This window comes from Cavia porcellus, unplaced genomic scaffold, assembly GCF_034190915.1.
Source record: "Cavia porcellus strain 051 isolate PalLab524CR breed Dunkin Hartley unplaced genomic scaffold, mCavPor4.1 scaffold_7, whole genome shotgun sequence".
Classification (NCBI taxonomy): domain Eukaryota; kingdom Metazoa; phylum Chordata; class Mammalia; order Rodentia; family Caviidae; genus Cavia; species Cavia porcellus.
Genome location: NW_026947490.1, coordinates 23,614,415 through 23,630,297, shown reverse-complemented (window position 1 = coordinate 23,630,297; position 15,883 = coordinate 23,614,415). Strand labels below are relative to the sequence as shown.

At 48.9% G+C, this 15,883-nt stretch overlaps 1 protein-coding gene and 1 long non-coding RNA gene across 6 annotated transcripts; one reads left to right on the top strand and one right to left on the bottom strand.

Annotated features, from left to right (window-relative positions):
• Positions 1–1,560: 1,560 nt before the first annotated feature.
• Positions 1,561–15,832, top strand: Fbxo46 (F-box protein 46). Of its 5 annotated transcripts, none has more exons than XM_003464586.4 (2): positions 1,561–1,733; positions 12,957–15,832. In XM_003464586.4, the coding sequence occupies exon 2, from the start codon at positions 13,031–13,033 to the stop codon at positions 14,837–14,839; it is 1,809 nt and encodes a 602-aa protein (XP_003464634.1). In that variant the 5' UTR covers positions 1,561–1,733; positions 12,957–13,030; the 3' UTR covers positions 14,840–15,832. The 5 variants fall into 5 exon arrangements, with proteins under 5 accessions (XP_003464634.1, XP_013002360.1, XP_013002361.1 ...); XM_013146906.3 differs by lacking the exon at positions 1,561–1,733 and adding an exon at positions 9,005–9,499; XM_013146907.3 differs by lacking the exon at positions 1,561–1,733 and adding an exon at positions 10,571–10,593.
• LOC106026449 (uncharacterized) lies at positions 8,873–10,371 on the bottom strand. The gene is made up of 3 exons (XR_001200082.3): positions 9,744–10,371; positions 9,378–9,438; positions 8,873–9,009 (listed from the first exon to the last, which is right to left on the bottom strand). It is a non-coding gene; the product is annotated as an uncharacterized LOC106026449 (long non-coding RNA).
• Positions 15,833–15,883: the final 51 nt, after the last annotated feature.

Here is a 15,883-nt window from a genome sequence, read left to right as displayed (position 1 = left end):
CAATCAGCTGTCACTCAGCTACCTGCCTTTTTTATGGGCTACCCCCACCTCTTGTCAAGCTTCCAGACTATTCTCAAGGTCCAGGGCCTTCGAGCCTAAGGAGGAGGCGGGGTTTTCCTCCATTTTCCGGGAAAAATCTAACTAGTACCTGTTCGACTTTCCTGTTCCTTATTTCCACCTTTTCCCTTCAATCCATATCTACTTATGACCTACTATGTGCCAAGAGCCATGCTGCATGCCAGGAACTTTGCCACCTACTATGTGCCAAGAGCCATGCTGCATGCCAGGAACTTTGCCAAGCTTCTTTGAATTGAGCCATAGTAGTAGTTCCAGTAATGAGGTGCAAGGTCCTTGAGCCATAAACAAGCTGTACATTTTAGCAAGTTTGTTAGAAAGCTCACTCAGCAGGCTGAGGCAGGATGATTTTGGTGAATTTGAGGCCAGCCTGGGCTATATAGCAAGACTCTCTCATTAAAAAAACAAACAAAAAAAAACTCACCTCATTCTCATGGCTCATGTAGAAGATAGGCTGGAAAATGTATCTCTTATTTAGTTCCCCAGTACTAAGGAACCCAGGAACCTATTACCACTGAGCTACACCTCTAGCCACTTTCACTTTTTATTTTGAGGCAAGGTCTCGCTAAATTGCCCACGCTGGCCTCAAAATTGTGACTTCCTTGCCTTGGCTGGTATTAGTCTGGCTGGAAATTGGAGTCCAGGAAATTAAGGACACATCATGGCGGGGAGAAAAATATACAAGGGGTGATTCGACGATAGTAAATGTTTAAATTAAAATTTTGAGAAAAACTTACTACAGTAAAAGAAACACAGCCAAGAAGGATGTGATTAATGTGTTCGAAGCAAGGGAAAACATTTTGAAAGACAATAATGGCAATGTATCTTTTACTGTAATGCATTTTTTAAAAAAATTTAAACATTTAACTATTTTTCAATTACACCGCATATGTTAAGGGAAAGTGATTTATGTATTTCTGATTACTTTTCTGTGTTTCTGTGGATAAAAGACTTAAACTCTTCCTTAACTTTATAAATTTGAGACTATAATTCTTACTAGGATCTGCAGAATATCTGGCATAGGATTAGCAAGCAAAAGTTACTCAACTCATATTTACACTGTTTTCAGGTGTTTGAACAGATACGCAAAGATTCCTGCCGTCACGCAGCTTCTGTTCTATGATATGGACTAGCTCGTGGTGCCCTGATGCATAAATTTTTTTCCTTTTCTCATTTGTAAATGAAGAAGTGGTAGTAGATAAGGGGAGGGGTGCGTGGGAAAGTGTCTGGGAAAGCATAAAAACACTGCTAGTTACTGTGCTAAATCAGCATAAGTCAATAAACTTCCTCTTCCTTAACTCCCACCTTTCACTAATAGTCCTTAGCAGTTCTCTCAAATCTCTTTACAAGGGCTCTGAGCCAAAATGGGAGGAAGCTGGACTTCATTTCCCAGTGGGCCTCGCGGGGAAACTTCTTGCGCCTGCGCCGCCAAATACTCCCTTTGCCTCCTGGGAGTTAGAGGCGCTGTTTTCCTCATCCCACCTACTAGCTTCCTACCCCACCTCCAAACTGCCGTGCTGCCATCCGGGAGATGTAGTCCTTAATTTCCTGGACTCCAATTCCCAGCGGGCTTTGGGGCTAGAACCCGGAAGGGGAGGCTGTAGGAGAGTGAGTGGGGGCAACTCGCGTAGCCGAGGGAACTGCGGCGCACGGAGATGGTGAGAGCCTCAGGCGGGGTCCGGGGGCGCTGGAGAGTGTGGGCGGGGGTTCGAGACGCGGGGAGTTGGGGGAGGAACAAGCTGAGGCTAAAGAAAGGGCTGGGCGCGAGGAGATCGCCTGGAGGAGGGGATTGGGAGGAATGGGAGCCCGAGGGAGAAGAATGGGGGGGGGGGTTGGTTGGGGAGGGGTCTTGGAGGTGGGCAGGCAATTGAGCCTGGGGATAGAGATCTCAGAACTAGAGAGGAAGGCTCCAAGTTGGCGAAGGGGCTGGGTACCCAGGCTGAGACCCTGAAGGGAGCAGTTTTGAGGAGGGTGGCCCCGAAGAGTTGGAAAGGCTTGGTGGTCAGGGTTAATTGTGCGAGAGAGTCTGGGAGGGTCCAAGGCTGAGGCCAACCATGGATGCTAGAGGTTGGGTTCCCTGGATTGGATTCTGGGCAGGAAGGCAAGATGAGGCGGTGGGCGTCAGGAATCAATGAGAGTGTAGGCTAGGCTTCAGAATTGAGGGTGCGGTGGAGAGCATGAGATTAGGGAGTTGGATATAAAGAGGCTTTCCTCATCCAGCCAGAGACTATCGGTAAGCTGGACAGTTAGGGAACTCTTTAAATACTATGGCCAGAAGGGATTATAGACAACCCCCCCCCCCCGCACTTGGCTCTCTTACTTTGTCTGGTATTTAGAAGAGTGTAGTGGTTTATCTGTGTGGACAGTGTGGTACTCAGATCTCTTACTTTGCCCCTCCTTTGTGACCTAGGTCAGCCTCTTCTCTGTAAGCCTCAGTGCCCTTATCTGTACTGAGAGAACAACAAGCACACCACTGACAGGGCTAAAGAGAAGCTTTTTACTGTTGGTGGGAGACTTAAGTCTTAAGTTTCAGTGCTGTTGGTGGGAAGTTCCCTGAGCCAGGAATGCGCCTGGGTTACAGATGTTAGTGGATTCCCTCCTGTTCAGTGCAGCCCCAGAGGCGTTTTCTCAAAACTTGGCACGGATGTGGGTACACCCCAGCTCAGAAGCATGCTGGGGCTCCCCATAGTGTGATCCAGCTAACCCTTAACTGTTTTACAAATGCCTGGCTGTATTTTTCGCTGTTTGTTCATGTCAGCTCATTTGATTTTGACCACACTTCTAAGACGTGAGTGCTTCATCTTACAGTAGGCACAGAGAAGTTAAGCAGTGTCCCCCAGGTCAACAAGCATTACATGGTAGACTCAGGATTCCAGGTTAGGCAGCCTAGCTCCGGATCTGTATTTTCTCTACTATAATTTGGTCCTTCTCCTTATACTGCAGTAAAATGTGATGGGTGGGGACAGAGATCAGAGAAGCCTGCAGTTTAGAATTTTTAGTTCTACCATCTATTTGCAGTGACCTTGGGCAAGTCTTTTGGCCCCTCCTCACCTCCCCCTTTTTTGAGACGTTCTCACTATGTAGTTCGGGCTGGCCTTGAACTCACAGCAATCCTTCTGCCTCAGCCTCTTGGAGTGTTGGGAATACCTGCCCTCCTCACCTAATTAAAGGAGGTTAGTAACCCTAGGATAGTTATAGTTCAGGGAGAGAATGCCTGCCTGGAAAATTCTTAGAATAAATACTGACTATACATGTGTTGTTTTTTGAATGTGAGTGGAAAACAGACCAGACACAGTAGGCAATAGGGAAGGCTGTCTCTTTTTATCTTTCAAGTTCCCCATTTCCTGGTATTTCTAAGTTCCTACTGTTTCTTGTCTCCCAAGTCCAAGAGCGACTCCTGGGGAGAGTGCTTTGAAACTCTGTCCCCATTTGCATTCGTGTCCCCAGCCAAATATAAATAATTCATTTGCCAATGCCTAGTCTGGTCCAATTCCAGGTTTTTCCATGAGTGATAAATACTTCTAACAACTTGAGCATTGTTTTGTTTTGTTTTCTCTAACCTTTTGATAACTGGGTCCTCGTTGGACAGTTTGATAACTAACTCACCTTGATCAATTTGCTGTGAACCTTCTGAAATTTATAAATTCAATGGCTCTGGTAGTAAAGCTTATGGTTTTTAATTTATTTTTGTTTGTCTGAGACAAGGTCCTGCTATATAGTTCAGGCTGACCTTAAACTCATTATGGAGCCCAGGCTACTTCAAATTCATGGCAGTCCTCCTGTCTCAGCCTCCAGAATGCTGGGATTACAGGTGTTTGCCACCACACCCAGCTGAAATTTATGGTTAAAAGCACTTGTGTCAAATAGGCCCAGGTTCGCATCTCTGCCTCTGCTGGCCTATGTCCTTGACCAAGCTGAATACCCAGGTCAGGCCTCAATCTTCTCATGTAAAATGGGACCACATACAACCCATGAGGTTGGGTCTCATAAAAAGATAAATGTATATAAAATGCTTCATGTGTATTAAGCTCTTACTAAAAATGAGGTCCATCTGTGATGTTTGTCCTCCCTCAAACTGGCTTAATCACAAGCTCTGGAGCTAGAGTATGGATTTGAATCCTGGCTCTACCTCTCATGGCTCTTATAACTTTAACTCTTTTGGACCTCAGCGTCCTCTTCTGGAATGTAGGGTTCATTTGTTTATAGTGCGAAAGTGTTAGAGGAGCAACTACTATATCAAGACCAGGATTGGATGCAGCTGGTCCCGGGCCTCTGAGAGTTTGCTGTTGTCATAGCGTCAGGGCATTTTTGCAGCGATGGTGGCCTTGTGCTCATTTTCAGGATATGGATTTCTCTGTTCCTGATTCATTTTCAGCATCTTATCCCCACTTTGCCTGCTTGTCTCTGCTTTCTTAGATTTTTAAAAGTTATTATTATTTGTTTCTTTTTCCTAGGGCTGACTGTCAAACTTAGGGCTTTATGCTTCTTGGCCAGGTGCTTGCTCAGTGACCTACATCCCCAGCCCTTATTTATTTATTTATTGTGATAGAAGGTACTGAACCCAGGACCTTCATGATGAGCTATATCCCTGACCTGTTTTTCCTTAATTTTATTTTGAGACAGGGCCTTGCTAAGTCACTAACTTGTTCAGGGTGATCTAGAATTTGCAGTCCTCCTATCTCAGACTCCTAGAGTGCTAGGATTACAGATGTGGGTCACCACACCAGTCCTCATGGATTTTTTTTTTTTTTTTTGGTACTGGGTATTGAACTCAGGACCTTGTGCTTGCCAGGCAGGCCTTTGTGCCGCTGAGCTAAATCCCCAGCCTTGCCTTATGGATTTTTAATATTCTATCACCAGCCTTCATTGAATTGTCTGAAAGCCTACTGATTTGGGAGAAAGTTGCCTCATTTATTTCGGTCTGTTTTTGTCTGAAGCTTACTCATACAAAATGATCTTTTAACCGTTTTTGATGATTTTTTTTTTTTTTTTTTTTTTGTACCAGGGATAGAATTCACATCCTTGCACTTGCCAGGTAGATGTTTATGCCCCTGAACTAAATGCATGGCCCTTTATAATGGTATGTTTCTAAAGAACTGAACAGTTGGGGCTGGGGATTGAGCTCAGCGGCATAAAGCGCCTGCCTTGCAAGCAGGCAGTCGTGAGTTCGATCCGTGGTACCGATAAAAAGGAAAAAGACAAAAAACAAACAAAGAACTAAACAGTAGCAAAATCTGGGCATGGTGACACATGCCTGTGGTACCAGGATTATGGGAGGCTGAGGCAGGAGGCTCATAGATTCTAGGCCAGCCTGGATGACCAAGGGAGACCTTGTCTTGAAATAACAAACAGGAGAATGGGATATAGCTGAGCAGTACAGTGCCTGCGTAGCAAGTATGAGGTCCTCTGTTTGAGTCCCAGTACCAAAAAATATAAAAAAGCATTGGCAATGTAATTTAGTACAAAGGCCCTGAGTTCAATCCCCAATACCAAAAAGAAGAGAAAAGAAAAAAAATCGCCCTGGTGTAGATTTCATTTCAGGAGGTGAAATAAAGAAGAAGCTTTTTTTTTTTTTTTTTTGTACCAGGGATCCAACTCACAACCTCGAGCTTGCCAGGTAGGCACTTATGCCACTGAGCTAAGTCCCCAGCTCCGAAGAAACTTTTGACTGTGTCAGTGATTTTCAGACCCTTTCATAGCCCTGCGTTTTCTTCCTTAAACTCTCCTTGTAACTAGGTTGGTAGTAAATGATCAACCAATCCATGGGTGGGTGCTATCACGTCCATTTTATTTTATTTGTGGTGCTATCAGTGGAACCCAGGACTTTGCACATGCTAGGCAAGTACTGTGCTATGGAGCTACAGCCCTCATCTCTGTTTTACAGTGCAGGAAACTGAGGCACAGAGGGTGAAGCAGCTTGCCTGTGGTGACACCCCACTGAAACAGGAAAGCTGAAATCCAGCTGACCTTGTCTTTAGGATCTCTAGATCCTGAGGGCTTGGGTGGTACTCATCCTCAGGGAGCTATTCGTCAAGGAAGTAAAGTGAGGGAGGCCAGCAGACCTTGCAGACGGAAGCCTGCGGAGAGATATGCAGGGGCCTGGACTGCAGACAAAGGGGCAGTAGGACTGGGGGATAGAATGAACAAGAACAGCTGGGCTTGATGGTATACACCTGTAATGCAAGCACGCTGGAGGCTGAGGCAAGAGGATTTCCAAGAGTTCTAGGCCAGCCTGGGCTACATAATGAGACCCTGTCTCAAAAACTAAAAAGAAAGAAAGAAACAGCAAACAAATGAGCTGGAACACAGCACTGATATCCTGCCACCAGTTCTTTTGTTGTTGCTGTTCCTGTCACCAATTCTTGTGTGTTTAGGCAAGTACATTCTGTAAGCACTTGCTCTCTGCCCTGCCCTGTGCTGTGTTTTGTTTCTGTTTTGTCTGTCCACCACCACCATTGGACTTCTTAGGTTTATGCTTAGCTTCTATTTTGTTTTTATTCGAGGCAGGATCTCACTATGTAGTCCAGGATGGCCTTGAACTCACTGTGAAGTCCAGGCTGGCCTTGAACGTAAGGCTATCTTCCTGCTTCAGCCTCCCAAATACTGGCATTACAGGCATGTGCTGTCACGCCTGGTTGTTTCTTCATGTTGGTGAAGCAATTGCTCCAGCTACTTCATAAGAAAGGGTTCACGGGACCTGCATTGTTTTGAGTACTTGCACGTCTTCACAGAGCGCTTGAAGTAGAGACGTGATAGAGTTGAAGCAATCCAGCTTGTTTGGAAAGATCCCTCAGGCTAACATGGAAAGAATGAAACCCAAGAGCTAAGTCAGCCTGGGGAACCAGGAACAGACCCTGGAACAGCTTATGGGGAGAAGTCTCAGCTTCCTGAAATCCACAGGCTGGTTAGGAGAGGGATCTTGCCCATTGAGCACACTGCCATTAGCAGGTGGTACAAGAGAAAGCCTCTGGAGGAAGCATCACCTGTTGCTTGGGAAAGTACCAGGACAGGTACTTCCTGGAGGAGGTGGCATCCTTCTCTTAGGGGTGGAATTTCCACTGAGGTGCTGGCTGGAGCAGAAGCTAGGCAGGATGGCTGGTAGGAGTTCCTTTATTCATTTGTTTTCCTTTCTTCATTCAAACAATGTATATTGTACACAGGAGATGCGTTGGGGTATTGCTTAGCCATGAGTGGCCCAAAGAGCTTGTTCAAGTGCGTTTTCTGCTCCAGCAACCCTGGGTAGGGACCAAAGTCTGCTCAGCCACCAAACTTCCAGGCGATGCCATGTGGCCACTGCCCCAGGCGCTTGGCGCTCACTGTTCCGGAAGCTGGAGAAGTCAGGGGCAAAAATGCTGGCACTGAGCCACCTTCATTTTCCTAAGGACAGAAAATTTGCACTCTAAACAAAAATTTTTTAAATCTTTGGTATATATATATATATATATATGCGCTAAGGAGAAAACTAAATCAGGGAAAAGGAATGAGCATGTGTGTGTCTTTTGGGAGTGGGGGCTGTGGTTTTAAATCAGAGGACTCAGGGTCAGTAAGCTGAGGAATAACATTTTAGACAGGGATAAAAGGGCCAAACAAGGGCTATTTCTCAGGTATTCTGTGCCTCAGTTTCCTGGCTTTGATATAGTTACTTTCTCATCACTGAGACACAATACCTAACCCTCCCAATTTAAAGGGGAAAAGGTTATTTTTGGTCATAGTTGGATAGGTTTCAGTCCATAATGGGCTGGCTCTAAGGCAGGACTGTGTGGCAGAGGAAAATTGCTCAAGGCTAGACAGGCAGGAAACACAAAGAATGCTCAAGGATGTAGGGAAAGAGTGAGACCCTTCCAGGCCATGGCCCTAGCAAGTACCCTCCTCGGACCAGGCGTCACCTCCCAAATCACGCTTAGATGTAAGCTGTGGGGATCCCACTCCCATGATCCAGTCAGCTCCCAAGTGTCCCATCTGTGTGCGCATGGGGCTGTGGGGGGACACAGAGATATAAATCATAACAGCATGCCATGAAAAATAGTAAGAAGATGTGAGGATGAAATAGGTTAATCTTTGTAAAGTACTAAGAGTGGGGCCTGGCACTCAACAAGTGCTCTGGTATTAACTGCTGTTGTGATTAATATATTCCTATTGGTTATAATTGTTTACTTGGATGTCTTCCCCCTTTCCCATGAGCTCTTTCTGGTGCGCTCAGTGTCACCCATGCATCCCCAGTGCCAAGACAGCAGCAGCACACAGCCAGACCTTGTTGAATGTCGGAGACAGGTTTTTGCAAATGTTCTGGGTACCCTGGACGATGTAAACATGAGGATTCTCTAATCGTTGGGGGGCATTCCATCAGGGCATAGCTTGTGTGATTTGGGTCCTTACTAATTTTATTTTCTCAAGAAATCTATTCTGAGAGATATTACAATTATAATTCTCCTTTGTCATTTTACAGGATTAGGGCTGTCATGTGCTGTGATGATTGTTTTCTGATTTATGTGTTTTGAAACTATTAGGATCATGCAAGCCGAGAACCTTTATATAGTGGATCAGTTTGTCTTATCACCATCTTTGCCAGGTTTTTTCAATTTATTTATTTATTTAGGTACGTAGAGATAGGGTCTCACTATGTAGATCAGGCTGGTCTTGAACTTACTATATATTCCAGTATGGCCTTGAGTGTGCCACAGTGTTTCTGCCTCAGCCTCCTGAATGCTGGAATTACGGCCATGCTCCACTACACTCAGCTTTATTATTATTATTATTATTATTATTATTATTAATGGTGCTGTCACTTGTCTCGCAGCCCCCATTTGCTTGGTGAGTCTTTATCCATCATTTTGGTTTTTCTCTTTTGGGTGATGTTTTGGAATTGACCTTGGTTTCACTTCTGTACAATCCAGAGATGGATTTGTCCTTGATGACCCGGAGCTGGTGGCAGGGCTGGGATGAGATGAAAGGATGGGGAGGTCATTCCTCTGCACGGGCAGTAGTAGTAGAAGGGAGCTCAGGGAGGGCCTCCTATATAATACTACACTTGAACAAACACCTGAGAAAAGTGAGAAACTGAGCCAAGTGGAGATCCAAGGGGATGCATTGCAGTCTACAGGAAGAGCAAATGCAGACCAGGGAAGGGAGGAATTCAGTGACTTTCAGAAACAGATAGCAAAGAACCTAGGGTGGAGCCTACGTCAGCCTGAGGGGTGAGCTTCCTGGAGGAGGGGATGCTGAACCGAAACCCCAGGGAATATAAAGGGAAGCAGCACAAAGCAGGTCAGGTAGTGACCAGATCAGATTTCCTGGCTTCATACCTTGCTCCAACTTGCTACGATTCTTCATGACCTCGGGCTGGTTTCAGTTTCTTCATCCATACTATGGAGAAAATACTGAGCATTAGACAAGGCCTGCGTTTTCTCACTACTCCGTATGCCAGGTCAGGTGCCCACCAGGCTCCACGGGGGTATTGAGTGTGGGGATGAAGGAGTGGGTAGGGACAAGGCTGGGTGGGCAGGGCACCTGGCCTTCTTCCAGAGGGCACTGGGTAGCCATGGAAGGTTCCAAGCAGGGACAGGGGAATGTTTATGGATTGTTCCTTCCAGGATAGCAGGAAGCAGGCAAGGCTGGGCAGGTAGTTGAAGCCAGGAGACACCTGGACAGGGGCCTGCATTGATTCCCACCTGGCATAGAAAGGATCTTGACCACAAATACTGCTTGCCATATTAACTTTAAATGAAAAAAATTAGAACTTAAAAGTCCTTGTGGAGTTATTGCCTTTCTTCCTGTACTGAGTCAGGTTGAGGCATTTGGCCTGAAAGAGGGAAAGGATAGGTCTCTGTGGCCACAAGGCCTGAGCCTTGAATGCCAGCAGATTCAGTGATACTGGGACTCCCACAGGGCTCTGCCGATTTATGCGTGCGTGTGTGTGTGTGTGTGTGTGTGTGTGTGTGTGTGTATGTGTGTGTGTGTCCCCACAGCTAAATCCCTGGCCCTGTCCATTTGTTTTGAAAGGTGAGGTGATTCAGGCGCCGTTTCTCCCAGGGGAAACCTTGGGCTCCCAACCAGAGCTAGGTACTGTAAGCCCTCTACCAGCGCTGCTTTCGGACCGGGAGTTCTCTATTCCGGGACCCCCGGTTCTTTAAATCTGGTCTGTCAATCAGGGTTCCCTTTTGAGGGACCGTCCAGTAATAAACCTTCCTTTGAGCGCCGTGGTCTCTGTCCTGCCTGGATTTCTCCGTTTAGCTGGATGTTGGGAATTGTTCCACGCTCCCTTATGTCTGGCGGTTTCTATTTTACCACCCTCTCCCATCACCTCTCGCCTACTCCTCCCCGTTTCGAAATTGGGCCCCTTCGCCAAGGTCTTCCTTATATGGACACGGCCTCAATCGGAGGCTGCTCATTGGTTGAGAGCATCACGCGCGCGTCTGTCAACAAAGGGGCGGGGCGGAGGAAAGGTAGTCCTCACGCCAGCCCGTGCACGTGGGGGCGGGCGCTAGTTCTATTCTGGCGCATGCGTGTGTCCGGTTGAGGGTGAGGGCGCTTTGGGGGCGTGTCTAGGTTCCGCGGGTCACCTGAGGGGTTTGGAAGATTTCTTTGATTCGGTGGTTACTAAATTTGGGGACTTGTTTTTGCGTTCAAGTCGTATTTCGGGTCCTGGGAAAGTTGCGGAGATGTAGGGAGTACTTTGGGGTTCCCTTGAGCTTAAAGGACGCCTTGGGGTTTGAGTTCTTTTGTAATGTGTGTGAGGTTTGGTTGTGTTTTGGGAGTCTCCTTTGTGGTTTTGTGGTTTGGTAGGTTTAGGATTTGGGGGCTCCTAGTGAGATTTAGAAGCAAGGAGCCAAAAATGGTGACGCACGCTTGTGATCTCAGCACACTGGGTGGCTCGAGCCGGAAGGTAGAAAGTTCAGGCCCCCTGGGTATCCTGGCGATTTAGGGTGGTCCTGTCTCAATAACAACAAAAAATTTAAAAGGGGGTGTGTGTGGCTGAGTGCAAAGACCCCTAGTGCTGGGCAAGGTAGCAGGGAACCCAAGAGGAAGAGTTCTGAGCCAGAACGTGAGGGCTCCTCTGTCTTTTCTACGTGCCTGACCGGAGAGATGAGTCTTTCTGTGCCTCATCTGGAAGCAGAAACTACTAACACCTCTTCCTCGGGACAGCAGTTGTTCAGAGTGCCCAGTACACGCTACAATAAGCACTCTGCTGCAGTTGTAACATTTGTGAGGTTTCTTTTGGGGTCTTTCTTGGCTTTGAGAAGTGCTTAGTTGGTTTGGAATTCATCTTCAGTGTGAGGGAACTTTTGTGTATTATTCGGTTGGGAGACTGGAATTAAGGGTAATGTGGGAGTGTTTGGGGTGAGTATAGGAGTTAGGAGACAGGCATTTGTGAGCTTGGCAGATTGCAATTTGGGTTGGTGGGAAGTCCTTTGAAATTACATCCTTTTGCACTGGTGTTTTTAGGTTTGGGTGTTTGAAGGATTTGAAATGGTCTGAATGTTTGGGGGTGAGTGTTAAGATTCTGCAGATAAAGGAACTGTTTGGGAATTATGGGGGAAATGAGTTAAGATTGGGGCTCTTTTTGTTACTAATGTCTGTATTTAGAGACTGTCTCAAATTTGAATGGTGTTAGATGATCTAGAATTGCCCACATTTAGAGGGACAGTCTATATATACTGCAAGAGTTGGCAAACTTTTTCCATAAAGGACCACATAATGACTATTTCAGGCTTTCCAGGCCGTGTACAGTCTGGTACAGCGCTGCTTTTGTAGCATGAAAGCAGCTGTAAACATGTGTTTCGTAAAACTTTCATTGATGTGGACAATGAGTTGGGTTTGGCCCTTGATCCATTGTTCGCTGACCCGTCTGGTCTGTAGGCTTGTGGAAGGCTTGAGATTTGCAGTTTCCTTTTTGAGCTCTCTGGAAGGAGGTGAGCTAGGGAAAAATTGAGACTGAGGCCTCTGCTGCTTACTGGTAAGTAGAAGGTGTAATGGAAAGTAGTTACATGCGATGCATTACCAGAATTGCCTCCAGATTAGGCCCTGTACATAAAAAATAGCCACTTTCAAGATAGCCCTAACTGAAGAGTCCAGAAACTTAAGTTTGAGAAGCTGGCTTTGCTCCAGATTCACTTTGGTCTTAGCTGTGTAACTTTACCCATTCGGAGCTTCAGTTTACTGCAATTCAGTGAAATTCCAGAGAGCCTTTGCAAGGATGTGGGTTGTCAAGGTGAGAATGCACAGCTCTAAGAAATTCTCAGGCCCTGCTTCCTCGCCACCCTCAAAAAAAAACCCAGTTTCTTAAGGGTCTGTCTCATCTGACTTCAGGTTTTCTTTTCCTACCTAGCCCATCTTTTTCCTTCCTCTGTGGGCTCAAGTAGCCACTTGCTATAGGCAGAGCTGGGAATTCTTGTGTTGTTTTTTTTTTTCCCCAGGAGCTGCCTACTGAGTGACAAAGAGAAGAGGGAGGAACCTGTTTTCTGCCAGTGAATACTGTCACTTAAGTTTAAAAGTCAGGCAGCAGGAGTCTGAACTGCTGGCTAGGGCACTAGGGCAGTGGCATGGAATCTTTGGGATCAGAGCAAGCAGCCAGTTAGGGTTGCACTCCGTTCAGAGATCCCAGCTGCATCCCTGTCTGCTCACCTGAGCAGTGTGGAAGGAAGAGAGTTTGGTTTTGTTTTTGTCTGTTGGTTTGTGGTGCTGGACAGAAGCAAGGGCCCTTCTCATGCCAGGCAGGTGCTGTACCACCAAGCTCCACACACCCTCAGGATGGCTGGTGGCCATCTCATTTGGTTTGTCCTTTCCAGACAGATTGAGATAGCAGAGGAATCCTGGGAAGAAAGCCTATTTTTTTTTTTTTTTTTTTTTTTTTTTTTTGCCAACTTTCTTTTCCCTGTCTCCAGGTGACATGTGGAGCCCCCCACCATCCTGGTCCTGAGGTCCGGTGACTCCTTGCCTGTTTGCTCTCACGCCCAGAATGGACCGTGGCAGTCTCCTGCCCTTTCAGCTCTGGTGCCCCCGGCCCTTTGGCACCTACTCTCAGAACCAGACACGCCCGCCTTCTGCGGTGCTCAAGCCAGCAGCCTGCCCTGAGCCCAGCAGCGGGCCAGAGCCAGACCATGGGCCCGCGCATTCGGAGAACACCCCACCTGCCTTGGCTGATGCCCCCACCTCACAGGCCACTCCACTCCTCTCGGCTTCTGCTGCAGGCGACGAGGGTCGAGTCCTGCTAGATACATGGTATGTCATCAAGCCTGGGAATACCAAGGAGAAGGTGGCCTTCTTTGTGGCACACCAGTGCGGCGGAGGCAGCCGGGCCAGCTCCATGAAGGTCAAAGGGCACTGGGGCAGTGACAGCTCCAAGGCCAAGAGGAGGAGGCGCTGTCTTGAGCCCACCAGGGCTCCTCCAGATCCAGGGGGCCAGGAGGGAACTCCTGCTGCTGAGGGGGGTCCCACCTCAGCCGGGGAGGATGTAGACCTCCTCTCTGTGGCCGAGATGGTGGCCCTGGTGGAACAGAGGACTGCCCTGGCCCTACAGAGCTATCCGCGCCCCACTACCCCAGCACCTGTGGTCTTTGTGTCAGCTGAGCAGGGTGGACCTGCTAAGGGACTGGGGCCTGAGAGGCGTTCTGGTGCCGGTGACTGCAGCCGTGTGGCCGAGGCAGTGGCCCACTTTGAGGCCCAGCGGGACAGTCCTCCAACCAAGGGCCTCCGTAAGGAGGAGCGGCCTGGTCCCGGCCCCGGTGAGGTGCGCATTGCCTTCCGCATCTCCAATGGCCGGGAGCCCCGAGCGCCAGATGGTGGCTTACCAAATGGGAGTGGGGGCCGGCCCGGTTGTGCCTACCCTGGGAGTCCTGGGCCTGGGGCCAGAGCCAAGGACAAGATCACCTGTGACTTGTACCAGCTCATCAGTCCCTCCCGGGATGCTCTTCCTAGCAATGTGGAGTTCCTGCTAGCCAGGGCGGATGAAGCCAGCGAGGGCGAGAGCCAGGCCCCTGCCAGGCCTGAGGACACTCCCCCAGCGCCCCCGCCTCCCCCTGCCCGGGACTGTGGAGCCTCAGGCTTCCACGTGGATGTGGTGGTGACTGGCGTGGTGGACGAGTGCGTCTTCTTTGGCAAGGACGGCACCAAGAATGTGAAGGAGGAGACGGTGTGCCTGACAGTCAGCCCCGAGGAGCCCCCTCCACCTGGCCAGCTCTTCTTCTTCCAGTCCCGGGGCCCAGATGGGCCCCCCGAACCCCCTCCAGCTGACACACCCACCACAGTGCCAGGCCCAGATGATGCTGAGGGCACCTCGGACACCTCCCTGTGCCGTCTCTACCGACATGTGTCGCACGACTTCCTGGAAATCCGCTTCAAGATCCAGCGGCTGCTGGAGCCCAGACAGTATATGCTGCTGCTGCCAGAGCACGTGCTGGTCAAGATCTTCAGCTTTCTGCCCACACGGGCCCTGGCGGCCCTCAAGTGCACCTGCCACCACTTCAAGGGCATCATCGAGGCTTTCGGTGTGCGTGCTACGGACTCGCGCTGGAGCCGGGACCCGCTCTACCGCGATGACCCTTGCAAGCAGTGCCGCAAGAGATACGAGAAGGGCGACGTGTCCCTGTGCCGCTGGCACCCCAAGCCCTACCACCACGACCTGCCTTACGGACGTTCCTACTGGATGTGCTGCCGCCGAGCCGATCGAGAGACACCTGGCTGCCGCCTGGGCCTGCATGATAACAACTGGGTGCTGCCCTGCAATGGGCTGGGTGGGGGCAGAGCAGGCCGGGAGGAGGGGAGGTGAAGCCGGGGAGGGGAGGGGGAGCCCTCCGTGCCCGCCCCCCCTCCCTGGGAGCCAGGGTCTGGACTGGGCCACCAGCCCACAGCCCCCCAATCTGGGCAGCGTTGATCCCCCACCAGAACTGAGATTAGCTTTGTGGGGGACCCAGGAGGACACTCTGTCCCTTGTTGGTTTTCTACTTTTTTTGACCTAGGGCCAGGGACCCTCAAGTAGGGTGTTTTTTATCAGCATCTCAATTTCTTCATTCAGCCCCAGCACCCTCCCTGCCACTCTGTACATCCCAGGAACCCACCAGCAGGGAGGAGATGGCAGCTAATTTTGGTACCACCTAAGGCTTCCCCCCAGACTGGCTCCCCTTCTTTGCCTCCTCCATCCCCCCAGCTCTTTGCCTGGAGCTGTTTGCTCACCCAGGTTGGTACCTCCAAACCTCCTGCCCCAGGGCTCACCTCTTTTGGAATTAGGGGCCATCTGATCACACATCAAATTTGGCACTTTTTCTGGGCAGCCTACCATTTCTAGATGTTTTCCCCACTGGAGAAATAAAAATTACTGCTTTCTCTTAACCACAACCTACCAGTCTCTCCCCTTCCTCTACAGAGAAGGGAAGAAGTCCCGTAAGTACAACTCCCACCCGCACCCATTATTTAAGCTTTGCCAACGCTCCTCACCCAGTAAAGCTGTGAAGCCCTTTGCCTTGCTCTCAGAGCGCGGAGGGCAGGGACTGTGGGTTTGAATTTCTATGTGGTTTTTTCTTCCACTCTGGGTACTTGTTGAGGCGTTGGGGTCTCTTCACCCCAAAGCCACGACAAGTTTCTTTAGAACCTTTTGGTCAGTTGGGACCTTGATGTTCAGGCAGTTTGGTCTGGGGTATTTTTGCTTGTTCTGTTTGGGGTTTGTTTTTGTTTTTCCATAATTGTGGTTCTGGAAGATTCTAGCATGTGGCATCTGGCCAATTTTTGAATTGGTCCTTTCTATAAAATCAATATTTATAAGGCTTGGCCCAGACTGGTCTGTGTGTTGTTAAAGGAGGGAGATTGGGGAGAAGAG

What these genes read in the sequence shown, in the direction of transcription:
- Fbxo46 (XM_003464586.4), top strand. Translation starts at nt 13,031, where the DNA reads ATGGACCGTGGCAGTCTCCTGCCCTTTCAGCTCTGGTGCCCCCGGCCC.